Consider the following 18842-nt stretch of genomic DNA (forward strand, 5'->3'; position numbering starts at 1 on the left):
GAAGGAAAGTGATTGAGTGCTGCATCAGATGACCTGGCCTCCACAATCACCCGACCTCAACCCAATTGAGATGGTTTGGGACGAGTTGGTGCGCAGAGTGAAGGAAAAGCAGACAACAAGTGCTCAGCATATGTGGGAACTCCTTCAAAACTGTTGGAAAAGCATTTCTCATGAAGCTGGTTGAGAGAATGCCAAGAGTGTGAAAAGCTGTTATCAAGGCAAAGGGTGGCTACTTTCAAGAACCTAAAATCTAAAATATATTTTCAGTTGTTTAACACTTTTTTGGTTACTACATGATTCCATATGTGTTATTTCATAGTTTTGATGTCTTCACTATTATTCTACAATGTAGAAAATAGTAAAAATGAAGAAACCCCTTGAATGAGTAGGTGTGTCTAAACTTTGACTGGTACTGTATGTGACATATCACTTATCAATTCAGTAGTAAACTTGCACATAAATGAACGTAAAGGGCAGAAGGTGCTGATAGAGGAGAGCTGAGCTTACCTACTCATCATCCTAGTATTTGTGGGAATGACAGGTTCTGTGACAGCAGCCAGTATAGGGCAGTGACAGCGCAGACAGAGACAAGCACGGCACCTGAAGCAGAACCAATGGATCATACCTGAGATGATAAGAGATTCTACATAAGACTGCCATGACACACACACACACACACACACACACACACACACACACACACACACACTTTCATACACACAGAGAGAAAGAGAGGGAGACGAGAGAAAAATAAAGAGAGAGAGAAAATAGTACAATTAAGATATTACACTTATATCCTTTCTAAAACATTGGTAGGCCAATATCAATAGGCCTACACCTGCATTAACAGATCTTCAAACATATAAAATTGTCATGGCACTTACCAAAATGAGAAGGGCACGAAATTTGATTAAAGAAAATTAGGCCTACACCAAAACATTTTAGGGATTCATCAATCTCCCGCTAATCAGCTTCCGGGGAGTTTGATTCGCTGCGGATGACGTCAGCCGTGAGCCCTCTCCTCCCCTGGTTACTGATCATGACACAATGTCTAGGGGTATAAAAGGCAGGACCACTCCTTTCACGGCGTCTGGTGACTTCCTCTCATTTCCGTAGCAGGACAGGGGTGTGTGTTGCCCCGTGTAAGCGAGGATGGCGACGCTTGTGGAATCTGCAGACATTGAGACTTTAAGCAGCTCGAGCAACGTTATGGCATCCCCAATGTCCGCGAGTCTCTCGCACCGTTTTGACGACAACAAGTTTTACCTGCTCGTGGTTATTGGAGAAATAGTCACGGAGGATCACTTGAAGTGTGCCATTGCGGATATAGAAAAAGGTAAGAAGACAGAGGGATGCTATAGCCTTGCCCGGTGTTGAGGAGGTGGTGTAAGCTATCTACAGCCTAGGTGGTAGCAGCACAAGCATCACTTTATGTGTTGAATGCTTTGTCATACAACTATAGCCGACTTTCTATTCTTATTTGGAATATTGTGAAAATAATCACATCATGCGCCAAGTCTGGATGTCATGTTTTGTAACCTTGAACTTAGGCTGCCTACTTTATGTATAACACAATCTCATTTTGGATACATCGACCTCCATAGGCATTAGGCTATAAAGCAATAGGCCACCTGAATGGAAAACTTAATGATTTTGTTGTTGTTGAAGTGATGTAATATTGCTGGCTGCGCGCACAGCCCTTCCCAGGGTGGTATCTGCAAATCGGTGGGAAGCGCAAATCAAACAGATGGCATCCGTCGACACCCCAACAACCTTTCCCCCGCACCTCTTCTCCCTGTCTCCATACACATTCTATATAAGGACTGCAGGCTATACCTTTCCATAACACAATCTATTCTGCAGTGTTGCTTTAAATCAGCCACACGTGGTAAAGATGCCGAGAATGATTCAGCATTCTTATTGTGCGTCAATAAGGCATATTCTTTTTCTTGGGATGTGATGCGCACCAGTATCGACCACCCCTGGGAAACACCTAGCGTCTGCTTGTTTTGGTGTGGTGCATCGGTTGTTTCGTTGTCAGAAATGTATACATAGGCCTATTGTTATAAAGGGGTCCAAGCCTATTGTCCCTTCTACCCATGCGTAAATCATGAAAAAAAAAATACAGATTTTCCGTGATAAATAGCCTCGTCTACACTGTGCATTCTCAATTACTGAGACAGCTTTTCTTCCACTGTGTCCATTTACACAACAACAAAGGATGGTGTAGGCTACTTATTGGCAGGTGTGGGCACTCCAATAGTACCATATTTTGAACACGATGTTGCTTTGTCTACGTGCGTGATAACCCTCCTCTTGCTGCTGCATCTTAAATCACCCACCGTGCCCGCCCCAGCGGGACCCATCCCATCCCCATCCCTGCTTTCTTGTTTCCGCATCCAGCTCTCTCTCATCCGACACCGGCATGTAGGCGTGGCCCACTCCGCACTGCGGTCCCTACGGAAAGTCGTAGGGAGCGCTATTCAAACACAAAGGGCGTTTCTGATTGACAGGCCACCGGGGACACAGGTTGGTATGACAAGAAGAAACTATGGCGGAAGAACAAAATGTGTGGGCGGAAGAACAAAATGTGTGGGCGGATTACGGCACAATGTTTCATAAAATGTTGGAACAAAGGATGAAAAACCTGCTGAGGCCAAATTCAAAGGGTTGATGTCTTTGAAAATACATGCTATGGTTTTCCAACTGTCCTTTTTGTTTACAGTATAAACACACTATTAATAAAGCTTTTATAATTTAGTCAATGTGAAACATTCAATTACCGGTTATGTTTATTAGATAGGGCAAGGTAGTTTTTCAGGCATATAGGCTAATTGTTATTATGGCAAATATGATCATATACCTACTATGCCATTAATTAATGCTTTTTTAAAGGAAAAACTAGACTTTTGTTTTGAAACATTATTATTGTTATAATAATTATTGTGTTTGGTAGCTTATTATGTGAGAAAACTATTAAATATCTGTGATTTGAATGGGTTGACGCTACTAGTGCCATGACCTCATGTCAAGTCAAATATCAATCAGGAATTGTACATAACTGCAACAGTTCCAGTAATCCTTCGTCATCTTCTAGGAAGGCATTGTTTCTCCTGTTGAATCATGTTCCACCTTATTATTTTCCGAAATACATTTTTTTTTAACTGCACCGTTGGATCACTGTTATTAATGTCTTGTATTATATTGATTATTTTTTATATATAGTCACTCCAGAAATTATTTTTTATCACCCATCTACACACAATACCCCATTATGACAAAGTGAAAACTTATTGATTTTTTTTTATTGAAAATGAAATATAGCAATATCTCATTTACATAAGTATTCACAGCCCTGAGTCAATACTTTGTAGAAGTATCTTTGGCAGCGATTACAGCTGTGAGTCTTTCTGAGTAAGTCTCTAAGAGCTTTCCACACCTTGATTGTGCAACATTTGCCTGTTTGTTTTTTTTTAAATCTTCAAGCTCTGTCTAATTGGTTGTTGATCATTGCTAGACAGTCATTTTCAGGTCTTGGCATAGATTTTCAAGTAGATTTAAGTCAAAACAGTAACTTGGCCACTCAGGAACATTCACTGTCTTCTTGGTAAGCAACTCCAGTGTAGACGTGGCCTTGCGTTTTAGGTTATTGTCCTGCTGAAAGGTGAATTAATCTCCCAGTGTCTGGTGGAAAGCAAACTGAACCAAGTTCTCCTCTAGGATTTTGCCTGTGCTTAGCTCCATGATGTTAATATTTTATATTTATCCTGAAAAACTCCCCAGTCCTTAATCATACAAGCATATCATAACATAATGCAGCCATCACTATGCTTGAAAATATGGAGAGTGGTACTCAGTAATGTGGTGTATTGGATTTTCCCCAAACATAACACTTTGTATTCAGGACAAAAAGTTAATTGCTTTGCCATTTGTTTTCCAGTATTACTTTAGTGCCTTGTTGCAAACAGGATGCATGTTTTTTAATATTTGTATTCTATTCAGGCTAACTTCTTTTCACTCTGTCAATTAGGTTAGTATTGTGGAGTAACTACAATGTTTCTGTTCCATACTCAGTTTTCTCTTATCACAGCCATTAACCTCTAACTGTTTTAAAGTCACCATTGGCCTCCTGGGTAAATCCCTGAGCGGGTTCCTTCCTCTCTGGCAACTGGGTTAGGAACGACACATGTATCTGTGTAGTGACTGGGTGTCTGGATGTACCCCATCCTAAGTGTAATTAGTAACTTCACCATGCTCAAATGGATATACAATGTCTGTTGTTTTTTTTTCTTTCCCCAATTTACGATTTTTTTGTGAAACATAATTCCACTTTGATATTGTGTGTAGACCAGTGACAAAAAAATCTAAATGTTATCCATTTTAATTCAGGCTGTAAAACATGTGAATACTTTCTAAAGGCACTGTATATATGGTATATTGATTTTATCTGTAATATTTTATGAATTGAATTGGGTCAAGTTAGTAGCCTTGCATTGGTGTGGCTTTGCATTTGTATTTTAGCAACACAGGAAATGTTCCTATTTTCCAATAAAGTTCATCAGAGTTGAAACACACCCAGTTTCATTACAGTAAGTAACAGTGTCATGGAGAGAGGATAGATGACAACAGAACCCAGGTTATGACTCAGCCTTGGCTAGCAGCACCACCCGCAGCCCCTGGCAAACTAAAGCTAAAGCACTTTATAGATATTTCCTATTATAGATTTCCTCTCTCATGCCAAATGGTACATGTTCATTACAGGACAGACCCAATGAAATGGAAGAGTGAAACCAACTTTGAATAGATGCTGGTGACATTGAGACTCATGAATTGAAAAAATCTGGACCTTTTGCCTGCTACAAGCCAAAGCCAAGGCCCTTGATGCAAAATCTATGGGGAATATCGATTGTGTGCCAGGCTCTGCCAGGCTAGCCTAGTGATGGAGGAAGTGGGTTCTGCACTCATGTCATTCTTTCCATTGATTGTTTTGTTTTCTGTGCAGGGATTCGCTCATGGGACACCAACCTCATCGACTGTAACCTGGATCAGGAACTAAAGCTCTTCGTCTCCAGACATTCAGCCCGTTTCTCTGCAGATGTACGAGGTAAGGTCAGGCACAAAAATGTCAAGAAGTGACAATGCAATCCTGCATGTTTACCGAAGGATATTCACCTGTACATCACTTCTTTACAATTTCAGAGAACTCTCTCTCTCTCTCTCTCTTTCACTCCCTCTCTCTCTCACTCCCTCGCCCTCCTCCTCTCACTCCTCTCTCTCATTCACACCCTCTCTCTCTCTCTCTCTCTCTCTCTCTGTCTCTCAATTCAATTCAAGGGGCTTTATTGGCATGGGAAACATATGTTAATATTGCCAAAGCAAGAGAGGTAGATAATATACAAAAGTGAAATAAACAATAAAAATTAACCGTAAACATTACACTCACAGAAGTTTCAAAAGAATAAAGACATTACAAATTTCATATTATGTATATTTATATACAGTGTTGTAATGATGTACAAATGGTTAAAGTACAAAAGGGAAAATAAATAAGCATAAATATGGGTTGTATTTACAATGGTGTTTGTTCTTCACTGGTTGACCTTTTCTTGTGGCAACAGGTCACAAATCTTGCTGCAGTGATGGCACACTGTGGTATTTCACCCAGTAGATATGGGAGTTTATCAAAATTGGGTTTGTTTTCGAATTCTTTGTGGATCTGTGTAATCTGAGGAAAATATGTGTCTCTAATATGGTCATATATTTGGCAGGAGGTTAGGAAGTGCAGCTCAGTTTCCAACTCATTTTGTGGGCAGTGCGCACATAGCCTGTCTTTACTTGAGAGCCAGGTCTGCCTACGGCTGCCTTTCTCAATAGCAAGGCTATGCTCACTGAGTCTGTACATAGTCAAAGCTTTCCTTAAGTTTGGGTCAGTCACAGTGGTCAGGTATCCTGCCACTGTGTACTCTCTGTTTAGGGCCAAATAGCATTCTAGTTTGCTCTGTTTTTTTGTTAATTCTTTCCAATGTGTCAAGTAATTATCTTTTTATTTTCTCATGATTTAGTTGGGTCTAATTGTGTTGCTGTCCTGGGGCTCTGTGGGGTCTGTTTGTGAACAGAGCCCCAGGACCAGCTTGCTTAGGGGACTTTTCTCCAGGTTCATCTCTCTGTAGGTGATGGCTTTGTTATGGAAGGTTTGGGAATCGCTTCCTTTTAGGTGGTTGTGGAATTTTAACGGCTCTTTTCTGGATTTTGATAATTAGCGGGTATCGGCCTAATTCTGCTCTGCATGCATTATTTGGTGTTCTACGTTGTACACAGGATATTTTTTGCAGAATTCTGCATGCGGAGTCTCAATTTGGTGTTTGTCCCATTTTCTCTCTCACTCCTCTCTGTCTCGCTCTCACTCCCTCTGTCTCTCTCTTTCTCACTCCCTCTAACTCTCTCTCTCTCTGTATTGTGGTTAGTTACTAGGTGCAGTAAACCCCAGCAGTGTACAGTGTGTGATCTCTGAGCTGTCTGAGATTGTATTATGTATCCCTGGATCTGCAGTGTCAGTGGTGAGCTTTGCCGTGTGCCTACAGTGTGGGCAGTGAAGGAGTAGTCCTAATGGACTAATGAGTCTATAGCTAGCAGGACATCTGGTGGGCAGGGTGCCCTTGACTGGGAACAGACAAGAGGTCCCATTTCTTTGACCTTATGCCATACTAATAACCTACATGTTATTTCATTGTAATTACACTGTGAACATTGCTTTTATTAGTATGGAATATTGTCTCTATTGCACAGTACGACCCACAGTATGCCTCTCTCCTAAGAGAGATCTCACTGTAGGAGAGAGGTGTTGATCTCAGTGTAGGAGAGAGGTGTTGATCTCAGTGTAAGAGAGAGGAAGGAGGGGGTGTTGATCTCAGTGTAGGAGAGAGGTGTTGATCTCAGTGTAGGAGAGAGGTAGGAGAGGGGTATTGATCTCAGTGTAGGAGAGAGGTAGGAGAGAGGTGTTGATCTCAGTATAGGAGAGGGGTGTTGATCTCAGTGTAGGAGAGAGGTGTTGATCTCAGTGTAGGAGAGAGGTAGGAGAGAGGTGTTGATCTCAGTATAGGAGAGAGGTAGGAGAGAGGTGTTGATCTCAGTGTAGGAGAGAGGTGTTGATCTCAGTATAGGAGAGAGGTAGGAGAGGGGTATTGATCTCAGTGTAGGAGAGAGGTAGGAGAGAGGTGTTGATCTCAGTATAGGAGAGAGGTAGGAGAGGGGTATTGATCTCAGTGTAGGAGAGAGGTAGGAGAGAGAGGTTGATCTCAGTGTAGGAGAGAGGTGTTGATCTCAGTATAGGAGAGAGGTAGGAGAGGGGTATTGATCTCAGTGTAGGAGAGAGGTAGGAGAGAGGTGTTGATCTCAGTGTAGGAGAGAGGTAGAAGAGAGGTGTTGATCTCAGTATAGGAGAGAGGTAGGAGAGAGGTGTTGATCTCAGTGTAGGAGAGAGGCGTTGATCTCAGTGTAAGAGAGAGGTAGGAGAGAGAGGTGTTGATCTCAGTGTAGGAGAGAGGTGTTGATCTCAGTGTAGGAGAGAGGTAGGAGAGGGGTGTTGATCTCAGTGTAAGAGAGAGGTGTTGATCTCAGTGCAGGAGAGTGGTGTTGATCTCAGTGTAAGAGAGAGGTAGGAGAGAGGTGTTGATCTCAGTGTAGGAGAGAGGTGATGATCTCAGTGTAGGAGAGAGGTAGGAGAGGGGTGTTGATCTCAGTGTAAGAGAGAGGTAGGAGACAGGTGTTGATCTCAGTGTAAGAGAGAGGTGTTGATCTCAGTGCAGGAGAGTGGTGTTGATCTCAGTGTAAGAGAGAGGTAGGAGAGAGGTGTTGATCTCAGTGCAGGAGAGTGGTGTTGATCTCAGTGTAAGAGAGAGGTAGGAGAGAGGTGTTGATCTCAGTGTAGGAGAGTGGTGTTGATCTCAGTGTAGGGCTGTCTGCCTTTTGGCTGAGGAGGTGAGGGCACACTCACGCTGAGCCCTTTGAAGATATTAGTGCTAATGGGCTGTGTGTGTGTGTGCTTGTGTGTGTGTGCCTGTACGAGCTCACCTTTCTGACCATGGGCTGTGTCATTGTCACCCGACAGCTGGTGAATCAGCAGTTTGTATATTTACATACCTAGAGGTTTGCATATTTAATTGGATTTGATCACCCATGTCAAGCAAATGGTGTTGTGATGTCAGTGACGTGGGAGTGTCCTAAGTAGATGCTGGGGATTGCATTGAATATTCTCCACATCAATGGAATATTTTTCATTTCATAATAAGAAACTGTAGATTGCAAATAAACCTCGCATATGATACATACAGATGTAAACCCAAAGCCAGTGGGCTATGTCTTTTTACAGTGTCTAGCCAAAATACATGATATCGACTGCTAAGCAGTGACACAGCAGGGGTCTACAACCATTTCACTTTCACTTCACTGAGCATGAAAAGCTTTTGGCTTTTATTGTTCTTCTGAGGTACACTCTGCCCTCCTCCTTGTCCCCCGTTTTTGTTTTCTCTCCTCCATCCTTCCCGGTTCTCTCTTTCCTCCAAGCAGCCTCTCCCTCTCTCCCTCTCTTTCTTTGTGTGTGTTGTTGCCATGCAACGCGGCTCAGATGCAGATGCAGAGGAGACTCCTGGGTAATTAGCTGGATGAACACCCCCCGTGGCCTGGGTCTGGGTTTCAGAATAAAGGAGGGAGGGAGAGAGGGATATATAGGAGGGATGAATGGATGGAGGTAGGAAGGTAAGGATAGAGAGATTAACTCCCCAGTGGCCTGGGTCTCACAATAAAAGGAGGGAAGATAGAGGGAACGAGGGAGGGATTGAGTGGTGGAGAGAGGGAGGAAGGAAAGAGAGGGATGGATGAAGTATTGAAGAGAGGGATGAATTCAGTGGAATATGGTGAAAACAGAGACTTAAAGAGTCAGCGATACATAAGCAGCAATACTTGCTATGTCTGTCAGAGAGGGATGGTGTCCTCTTTCACTTTCGATGTATAGGCACATCTATCTCTCTCTCTCTCTCTCTCTCTCTGTCTGCCTGAGGAGTTGCTCAGTCAGTCAGCCAGTGTAATCTAATCTGCTCTTTAATATCCACTGAATTTAATGCTTATCAAAGGACTTAAAAAATGAGCTCATATGGGTTCATTTTATTTTGTCCCATTTCATATTTTTTCTTGTTGAAATTCCTCAAATAAACTCAGCAAAAAAAGAAACGTCCCTTTTTCAGGACCCTGTCTTTCAAAGATAATTCGTAAAAATACAAATAACTTTAACTTTAGGGTTTAAACACTGTTTCCCATGCTTGTTCAATGAACCATAAACAATGAATGAACATGCACCTGTGGAACGGTCGTTAAGACACTAAGACACTACTGTGATTGTTATTATTTGACCCTGCTGGTCATCTATGAACATTTGAACATCTTGGCCATGTTCTGTTATAATCTCCACCCGACACAGCCAGAAGAGGACTGGCCACCCCTCACAGCCTGGTTCCTCTCTAGGTTTCTTTCTAGGTTCTGGCCTTTCTAGGGAGTTTTTCGTAGCCACTGTGCTTCTACACCTGCATTGCTTGCTGTTTGGGGTTTTAGGCTGGGTTTCTGTACAGCACTTTGAGATATCAGCTGATGTAAGAAGGGCTTTATAAATAAATTTGATTTGAATAATTAGCGTAATTAGCGTAAACAATAAATAAACTGTTCCATTCATGAAATTGCATTCACGATTGAATATGACAGCTTTTAGTCTTTGCTGTAATAAAGGCTTTACAATAAATCAATAAAAAACGTTACAACAGACTCTCTGGTACGCTTATTTAGTGTTGTTTACATTGTTCCAAACGGTTAGAAAAATGATATTGTAATCTAACAGCACCTGTTTAACACACATAATATGTATGCAGTGCTTGCTCCTTACCTTCTTTTTCTTGATCTCCAGTATTTTCCACAACTAGTCACATTTATTCCATACATCAGAGTTCCCCTTTACCTCCTGAGCAACCAGTAAACATTCCCCTGTTTCGAGTTATTTTGTCACGTCATGACATTTTGCTGTCACATATGTTACGGTTTTCGGAGTTTGTTATAACCAATTTATTGATGCGATTATGATATGCTATAGGTAAGGCCCTATTGGTCACGTGCATGTGATGCATACATGTGCCACGTAAAGAGAACAAGGGTTGAGGGATTTTGGTAACAGAACTTTTCAGTCAGAAAAGGCTGTAATTATGTTGTAGCTTCAGCGTGATAAACACTGATGTTCTGTGGTGGTCGCTGCAGCAGGGAGGAGAGAGAGACAACGGATGCTAGTCACACAGTCACTCACTGGCATTTTTTTTTACACAGCGCAGCAAGTCTGAGCTCGGTCCAGCACAATCAAATCAATTGCGGTCCAACTCCTTCTAGTCATTTGTGTGTCTTAATGATTTCATCAAAACAGTATGCTTAAATTATCAGACAAGCTCTGTGCATATAGTTGATTTGATTAAAACACATAGGTTGTGTCTATATATGGAAAAATACACGTTTAAAAATGTTGTCCAATCGATTGGTCAAAAGAACAGACGACTCTCGGTCAACCAAGATTTTTTTTAGTCGGACAGCCCTACAAGGCGGTAATGAATGTGTCACTGTCTGTCACCTTGAATACTCCAATTTGTCTCTCGACCTACGTTCTAAATTTTAATTCGTAGTCTAGGTCGTAGCAACCTCATGATGAGTATAGGGAAAAATTTTGTATCATGTAGTAGTCTTTACCTATTGATGTTATATTGAGCTGGGTGAATGGAATACGAATGACAGTCATCCAATATGCTGTAATTGTCACGGCCGTCGTATAAAGTGGACCAAAATGCAGCGGGAGTCTGTATACTCATCTTCTTTTTTATTGGCAGAAAGAAGGAAAAACAAAACACACATATACAAAAACAACGACGACAAACAGTCCTGTAAGGCATACAGCTATACACGAAACAACTACCCACAAAACCCATAGAAAAACACCCCTACTAAATAGGACCTTCAATTAGAGGCAACGAGGAACAGCTGCCTCCAATTGAAGGTCAAAACAATAAACTAGACATAGAAATAGAAAAACCAGAAAATAGAACATAGAAATACAAAACATAGAACACAACCCAAAAACGCCGACAACACAAAACAAACACACCCCTGCCACGTTCTGACCAAACTACAATAACAAATAACCTCTTTTACTGATCAGGACGTGACAGTAATAGAAATAATACATTTAAATTCATCATTTTTTAAAACCCTCCTCCCTAATCTTAAACGGCACCGACTGCCACTGGTAGAGATAATTCTGTCTGTCTGATGCCTGCAAGGCTGTCAATCCTAGACAGAGGATGGGTGCATTCTGTCTCTGTCTCGCCCCTCCCTCCCTCCCTCCCTCCCTCCCCCCTCCCTCCCTCCCTCCCTCCCTCCCTCCCTCCCTCCCTCCCTCCCTCCCTCCCTCCCTCCCTCCCTCTCTGCCATCGCCTTTTTACATGTTTGTGTCTCCCTCATTCATCTGCTCTTCTCCTATGTCTGACTTGGCACCCTCTAACCTTCTCCACCACTGTCTTTCTCTCTCACTGGAGTAGACAGTAAAAAATGAATAGACAAGAGATGTCGATTTTCCCTGTGTTTCAGTATAAGTTTTGGTAGTCTAATAATATAGTAATAAGGATTTATGATACGTGTATGCTATACTCATCTGGCATTCCCCATAACCTGAAATGTAATTTAAGATAATCGAGATAATAAGCTCCCAACAGAAAAATGATGAGGAATGTCTATTAGCATTTTGCATACTGTATAAATGATAGTGTTTTTTGTATAAAATGTGGTATGCTGGTATGCTTTTAAACTGTGTTCATTGGTCTGGTTTTAACCCTGCTTCCCCAATAGATCAAATTAACACACAATTTAAGCAAATGCACCTGTGCTAATGTTGAGCATTGAAAACATAAAACGCCTACATACTAATAGTGCTATTACACACAGTTAATGAAAACCATTTCATCCTGCATAAACAGACATCTGGAGAACATGGATGTCACTAGTTGTTTTTTCTCGCATGAAGCATGATTGGTCCTCAGCAGAGGAGAGAATGCAATTACCCATCTGCTTGATAGATGATTTGCAGTCCATCAAATTGTGTCAGCTAGCACAGACCCGTTAGAGGAAGGAGGGACAGGGAGTTAGAGAAAGGAGGATTTAGAGAAAGGAGGATGGAGAGAAAGGAGAAGGATGGAGGGAAAGCAGAGGGATGGAGGGAGGAGAGCCCCACTGCCACACAGGGAGTTAGCTATGCAAACAGCAGATGGCTATATGATACTGTAAGTATGGATTTTCCTGTACTCGGTCTTTGCTGCAGACAGTAGAGCTGACTAAAGAACAACTGGAGAATTAAGAAGTCCTCTCTCGCTCAACACCCAATCTATCAACCCTCCTTCCCTTCTGGGATGTGACAAAGACAACATGGCAGATTCCAATCAATATCAATGAAAAAGTCAGATCAGTTTGTCATGGTTTAATTGCCTTCAAATCAGATTGTCATGGATGTACTGTACTGTATATGAGAACATGAGAACCATTTGTGGAGAACTTTAAAGATGATCTATATATCTAGATAATGCAATAATCAATAACATTATTTGTTTTACTACTAATTTATTTATCACACTTCAAGTCGCTTGACATGTAGCTTTATAACTAATAAGGTGTGGTGGTCTTATTGGCGCTTTTACACTCGCCGAAGCATCACCCAGGTGGGAGCTTCATTTCAGTTGTTGACGATCCAACCTATCTACGGAGGAGGAGGAGCTGTAACTATAGCAGACCATGAGGTGTCAGATGTCTCTACCTCCCTGTCTGTCAGATGTCTCTACCTCTCTGTCTGTCAGATGTCTCTACCTCCCTGTCTGTCAGATGTCTCTACCTCCCTGTCTGTCAGATGTCTCTACCTCCCTGTCTGTCAGATGTCTCTACCTCCCTGTCTGTCAGATGTCTCTACCTCTCTGTCTGTCAGATGTCTCTACCTCTCTGTCTGTCAGATGTCTCTACCTCCCTGTCTGTCAGATGTCTCTACCTCCCTGTCTGTCAGATGTCTCTACCTCCCTGTCTGTCAGATGTCTCTACCTCTCTGTCTGTCAGATGTCTCTACCTCTCTGTCTGTCAGTACCATCTGTGCTCCCTCCTCTCAAGATACTATGTCTCTGAACTGTCTATCATCTACATCTGTGGAAGACCATCACCCAAGAATGGCCAGATCCCTAAATTAGTTTTGTTGAATAGATTTTTGTTTTTAAAGTGACTTTGAGATTCTACTTGTAATGAAAAGCGCTATATAAAGACATCTATTGTTATTATTAATGCATGCAATAGATTAGATCACCAGCTATCTTCAGCCGTCCTAGCTGTAAACTGAGTTGTTGCAGTTGCCATCGTTATTAATAATCTGCAATTGTGTGTCACATTCGTCATATGAAGGAGACCAAGGCACAGCGTGGGTATCGTTCCACATCATTTATTTTAATGTGAAACCTTGCAAGACAAACAATAAACTATAAACAAAACAACAAACCGTGATGAAGAGGTGCAACTAACTCAAAATAATCTCCCACAAAACACAAGTGAGAAAAACAACTACTTAAATATGATCCCCAATTAGAGACAACGATGACCAGCTGCCTCTAATTGGGAATCATACAAAAACCCCAACATAGAAAAAGAAACTAGAACATAACATAGAAAAATTAAACTAGACAAACCCCCCAGCCACGCCCTGACCTACTCTACCATAGAAAAATACGAGCTCTCTATGGTCAGGACGTGACATTGTGTCCTCCTCTCAAATATGAGAAGAGATTGAATAGACTGGTTGTTTTGTGGCATCACTTTGCACTCCTATTTTGAGTTCAGTACAAGTTGGACAGTGTCGTTATTGTGGACCAACATCCGTACCAGGCACTGTTACATTTGCTAAATCAGTCTACTGTAGTCATTTTTTTCTTCTGTGTGCCTTTTCAGTAAAATAGCCTAAACAGTGTCTGGTTTAAAGAGGAGAGAGGGGGATGAGGTCGAGAGACATTGGAAATAGTGCCTAGGGACTGTGAAATGTCAAGGGACCTCTGGATTCAGTTGAAAGAAAGATGAGGTGACAGATTGACAGGGGATGGATGGAAACAGACAGTAAAGATCTAAAGAGAAATGGGGCCCCAGCTGAAGAGCAGATTGATCGTACTTGCGTTCCAAGATTTTTCTTACACAATGGAGAATATTTTCTCTCATTTCATCTGCTATTTTAAAGGAACTCCCTTGCCTAGTGGCTTAGTGATTGGACAACTAGCTAGGTACGTAGCTAGCTGGACAATTTTTCTGCTCAGTCATAAGGATAATGTGCAGTGATGCGTGTCACATTACCTCCTCTCCCACTGAGAGGGTAGTGGAGGGGTTGGAGGGACAGAGGGATGGAGGGGGTGGAGGAGGGGAGCAGAGAGAAGCCTTTTATCGACAGAGCCACTGTAAAGGTTAGGGGTCAATCTAGCTTCAGTGGCCCTTCCTTTTTCGTTTTCTCTTTCTTTTGACATCATTTTCCAAGAGGGAAATGGCCATGTCAGTTGTGTTTATAGAAAAATACTTGCTAGGACTGTGGTCTAATACTCCTTGCAGCTTACTTTAAGGATTTTGTTTTGGGGTCGTTCCCCATGTTCTCTGTAGAAAAGTAAAGTAGGGCAATAACCAAAACACTTGATCTACATAGAGAACCAGAAAAAGGGGACAAAACACCTACTTTTCCATTCCATTAGCTTCAGACTGCTAATACAACAGGGGCAGGTAGAGAAATAGCCTGTTTGTGTAGTTTCTGTATGGAGATAATTACAGACAAGCTAAAGGTTGTTTCCCTCAGTCACTTAGTATTCTCAGAAATCCTGAGGCTCTAGTTATGACAGCCGGTTCTGCTGGGTTTGAAACATTCTCCCTGGGGGTTTAATGTAATATCTGATGCTGTTACTCCAGCCTTAGAAAACAAATGAATACACAGCAAGTGAACACAGTATTGGCTCCAGCTTTGAACTGCACTAAGAGGTACAGTACAGCGTTAAAGACGCACCAGTTGTTTTCAACTTGAACTGAACTTGTTCCACAACATTAAAATCACAAATCTCTCCCTGGAATAATAATGATAAGCACTGTGGATTTCCAACGGCAGTCTGAGTGTCAGTATCTAAAGAGGTAGACCCTATAGGGAGCTATCCATTACAAGAACCACCCATACATGACATAACATTTCCACCATAAATTAAACTGAAAGTATTAGACTAAGGGCTCTATTCAGTCCGCATCGCGGAACTTCAGCTTTACAGCGCGATATAAATTTAAAGGCAATGTTACCGCTTTAGCGGAGACTGCATTCGTGGTAAACGCGGCATATGCGGCCTCAATCAGAAATGACCTTTACATTTCTATTGGGAAATATGGAACGCCTCAGCGATCCAGATTGAATAGAGCCCAAGGAGATGCGTCTGCAACATATTCCTCCTCTCTAAATTATAGTGCCTGATCCTTGGCAGTTGAAGGTTTGTTAAACAAAAAATAAATGATAAATGACAAGATATCCAACTGAAAAGAGAAACATTACCATCTAGCTGAATCTATTCCTCTGATGTTAGGCCAATCATGATGTTGGAGCCAGTCTAGCGTTAGCGGCAGTGAATAGAGCACCTCCTCCACAGTGGAGGACACTCCTCAGGGAGAAGCAAGAGCAGGAGGGTTAATGGGTACAGCTCTGTGATGAGGAGGAGGATCTATATAGAATATGAAATATGGATGGATGAATCGGCCCTGCAACCAGAACCTACTGCAGTATGGAACTAGAGACCAGACACTCTCTCTCTGAGATAATCACATGACTCTTGTATTCTTTCAATATACCAACAGAGCAGCAGATTCCCCGACCCAGCCCTCAACCTCCAACTGAGTATGCACTGTATTTCTATTATTTCTGTTCTGTTGGAATCCGGTTGTTAGTGTTACAAACCATGGGCTGGTTTTCCCATAGCGATCGAACAAAAGCTTTTACGAGTGTTATCAGTTTACGATATGTGATAGAATCAAGCACAGTTTTTGTAAATTATGAGGAACAAAGACCAGGCTCTTCAGTTAACTCATGTAGCAGTATAGCCACAATGAGTGAAAGGAGGGAGGATGAGGAAACCGAGAGAAAGATGGATTGGGATGCCACTCAGGTGATTAAAGGAAGGAATCTCAACTACTGTAGGTGAATGATGAGTCTGTGGTTGTACTCTCAGTGTGTTGGTGCCACATGGACCAGAGGAGCACAGACAAAGGGCAGAAACATACAATCAAATGAAATATAGACAACATGACAGTTTTGTATTGATGTTATATTCCCATGCTGCTCTTGTTATATTCACTTCTTGCTCTTGATTGGGTAGTTATCAGGAAGTACAGGTCCTGTTTCATCATTTAATTGTGGACTATTATCAGATCTGGCTTAAGAACACTGAATTACTGCATTTACATGTTGAAGGGTTACCCAGTTGGTTCTTAAGATATAATAATGGTGAAGGAAAAGATTAAGATAAAGCAAGCTGCTGAAAGATTCCCACTGGGCACATACGCCAGTTCAATGTCTATTCAACGTACACTGAACAAAAATATAAACTCAACATGTAAAGTGTTGGTCCCATGTTTTATGAGCTGAAATAAAAGATCCCATAAATTGTCCATACGCACAAAAAGCTTACTTCGCTTACATTTTGAGCACACATTTGTTTACATCCCTGTTAGTGAGCAACAGCATGATCATTACACAGATGCACCTTGTGCTGGGGACAATAAAAGGCCACTTTAAAATGTGCAGTTTTGTCACACAACAAAATGCCACAGATGTCTCAAGTTTTGAGGGAGCGTGTCCACCAGAGCTGTTGCCAGGGATCTGTACACAATTCCTGGAAGCTGAAAATGTCCCAGTTCTTCCATGGCCTGCATGTTTGGGAGAGCGAGAGAGACTGGAGTTGTTAGATAAAACTGAAACTAAGAGACTACAAAGAGACGGTTCATTCTCACTGATTCCCTGGATGACTTGGGAGTGGCTGGGGTGGGTGGTTGGTGACAGGGTAAGGGGGTAATTGTCTGTGTGCATCCTTGACAAGTGAGTAATACTTATCTGCTGCAACTGTAGCCGCTGCTTAATAGGGCCATATAAAGTTTGGGATTTTGGCAGTGAGGCCCTTTATCTACTTCCCCAGAGTCAGATAAACTTGTGGATACCATTTTGATGTACCGTAAATTACGGACAATAAGCCGCAACTTTTTTCCCAGGCTTTGAACCTCGCGGCTTAAACAATGACGCGGCTAATATATGGATTTTTCCGGCTTTCAAATTTTTTTTCTCCAAGAAAACACATTCTGTGACGTGCTCAGTTTTTTTGGCGGCATGAAGCTTTCATTAGACCAATGAAATTGCCGAACGGGTTAAGGTCAAACAACTTTTTTGTTTACTGTTTAGATTAAATCGAGCGCTCTCAAACTTCCCATCATTCTGATTACGGTAGTTATTTTGTCACCCTTATCATGGCAAAGACACAGAGAAATGCATATGATGCAGCTTTCAAGTTGAAGGCGATTGATCTGGCTGTTGGAAAAGGAAATGGAGCTGCTGCACGGGAGCTTGGTCTTAATAATGAGTCGATGATAAGACGTTGGAAACAGCAGCGTGAGGAATTGACTCAGTGCAAAAAGACAACCAAAGCGTTTTTTTTTTTACAAGCCGTGTTTCGTTAAAGCCTATTTATTTTTGTTACAAGCCGTGTTTCATTAAAGCCTATTTATTTTTATTACAAGCCATGTTTCGTTAAAGCCTGTGGAAAGTTAATTTGTTTCAATGTACTGGTAGGCACCTGCGGCTTATAGACATGTGCGGCTTATTTATGTTCAAAATAATATATATTTTTAAATTCAGTGGGTGCGGCTTATATTCAGGTGCGCTTAATAGTCCGGAAATTACGGTATCTGCATCCAGTATGAAGTAAGTTAGAGGTAGTTTTGCGAGCCAATGCTAACTAGCTTAGCACAATGACTGGAAGTCTACAGGAACAGCATGCTAGCTGTTCCCATAGACTTACAGTTGTTGCGTTAGCGATTTCGCTAACACTAGTTAGCAACTTCCTTCAAGCTGCACGTACATACCGGAGCTGACAAGTTGAAAAATCTGTCAATGTGCCCTTGAGCAAGGCACTTAACCCTAATTTGCTCCATGGGCACCGTACTACTATGGCTGCACTACTACCCTAAAATTTCACTGCACCAATCCAGTGAATGTGACAATACAACTTAAAAAAAATATACACTACCGGTGCAAAGTTTTATAACACCTACTCATTCAAGAATTTTCTTTATTTTTACTATTTTCTACTTTGTATAATAATAGTGAAGACATCAAAACTATGAAATAACACATATGGAATCATGTAGTAACCAAAAAGTGTTAAACAAATCGAAATATATTTTATGCTTGAGATTCTTCAAATAGCCACCCTTTGCCTTGATGCCAGCTTTGCACAGACTCTTTGCATTCTCTCAACCAGCTTCACAAGGAAGTCACCTGGAAGCATTACAACTAGCAGGTGTGCCTTCTTAAAAGTTAATTTGTGGAATTTCTTTCCTTAATGCGTTTGAGGCAATCAGTTGTGTTGTGACATGGTAGGGGGGGTATACAGAAGATAACCCTATTTGGTAAAAGACCAAGTCCATAATATAGCAAGCTCAAATAAGCAAAGAGAAATGACAGTCCATCATTA

At 41.6% G+C, this 18842-nt stretch overlaps 1 protein-coding gene across 1 annotated transcript in view; it reads left to right on the forward strand.

Annotated features, from left to right (window-relative positions):
• Positions 1-1074: 1074 nt before the first annotated feature.
• Positions 1075-18842, forward strand: part of LOC106568716 (microtubule-associated protein 1B-like) — a 30422-nt gene continuing 12654 nt past the window's right edge. Inside the window, exons 1-2 of the mRNA XM_014139299.3 lie at positions 1075-1336; positions 5003-5104. Coding sequence (XP_013994774.1) covers positions 1153-1336; positions 5003-5104 — 286 coding nt within the window. The 5' untranslated portion in view covers positions 1075-1152. The remainder of the gene's footprint in view (positions 1337-5002; positions 5105-18842) is intronic.

Source organism: Salmo salar, chromosome 01 (assembly GCF_965601325.2).
Source record: "Salmo salar chromosome 01, fSalSal1, whole genome shotgun sequence".
NCBI classification, from domain to species: domain Eukaryota; kingdom Metazoa; phylum Chordata; class Actinopteri; order Salmoniformes; family Salmonidae; genus Salmo; species Salmo salar.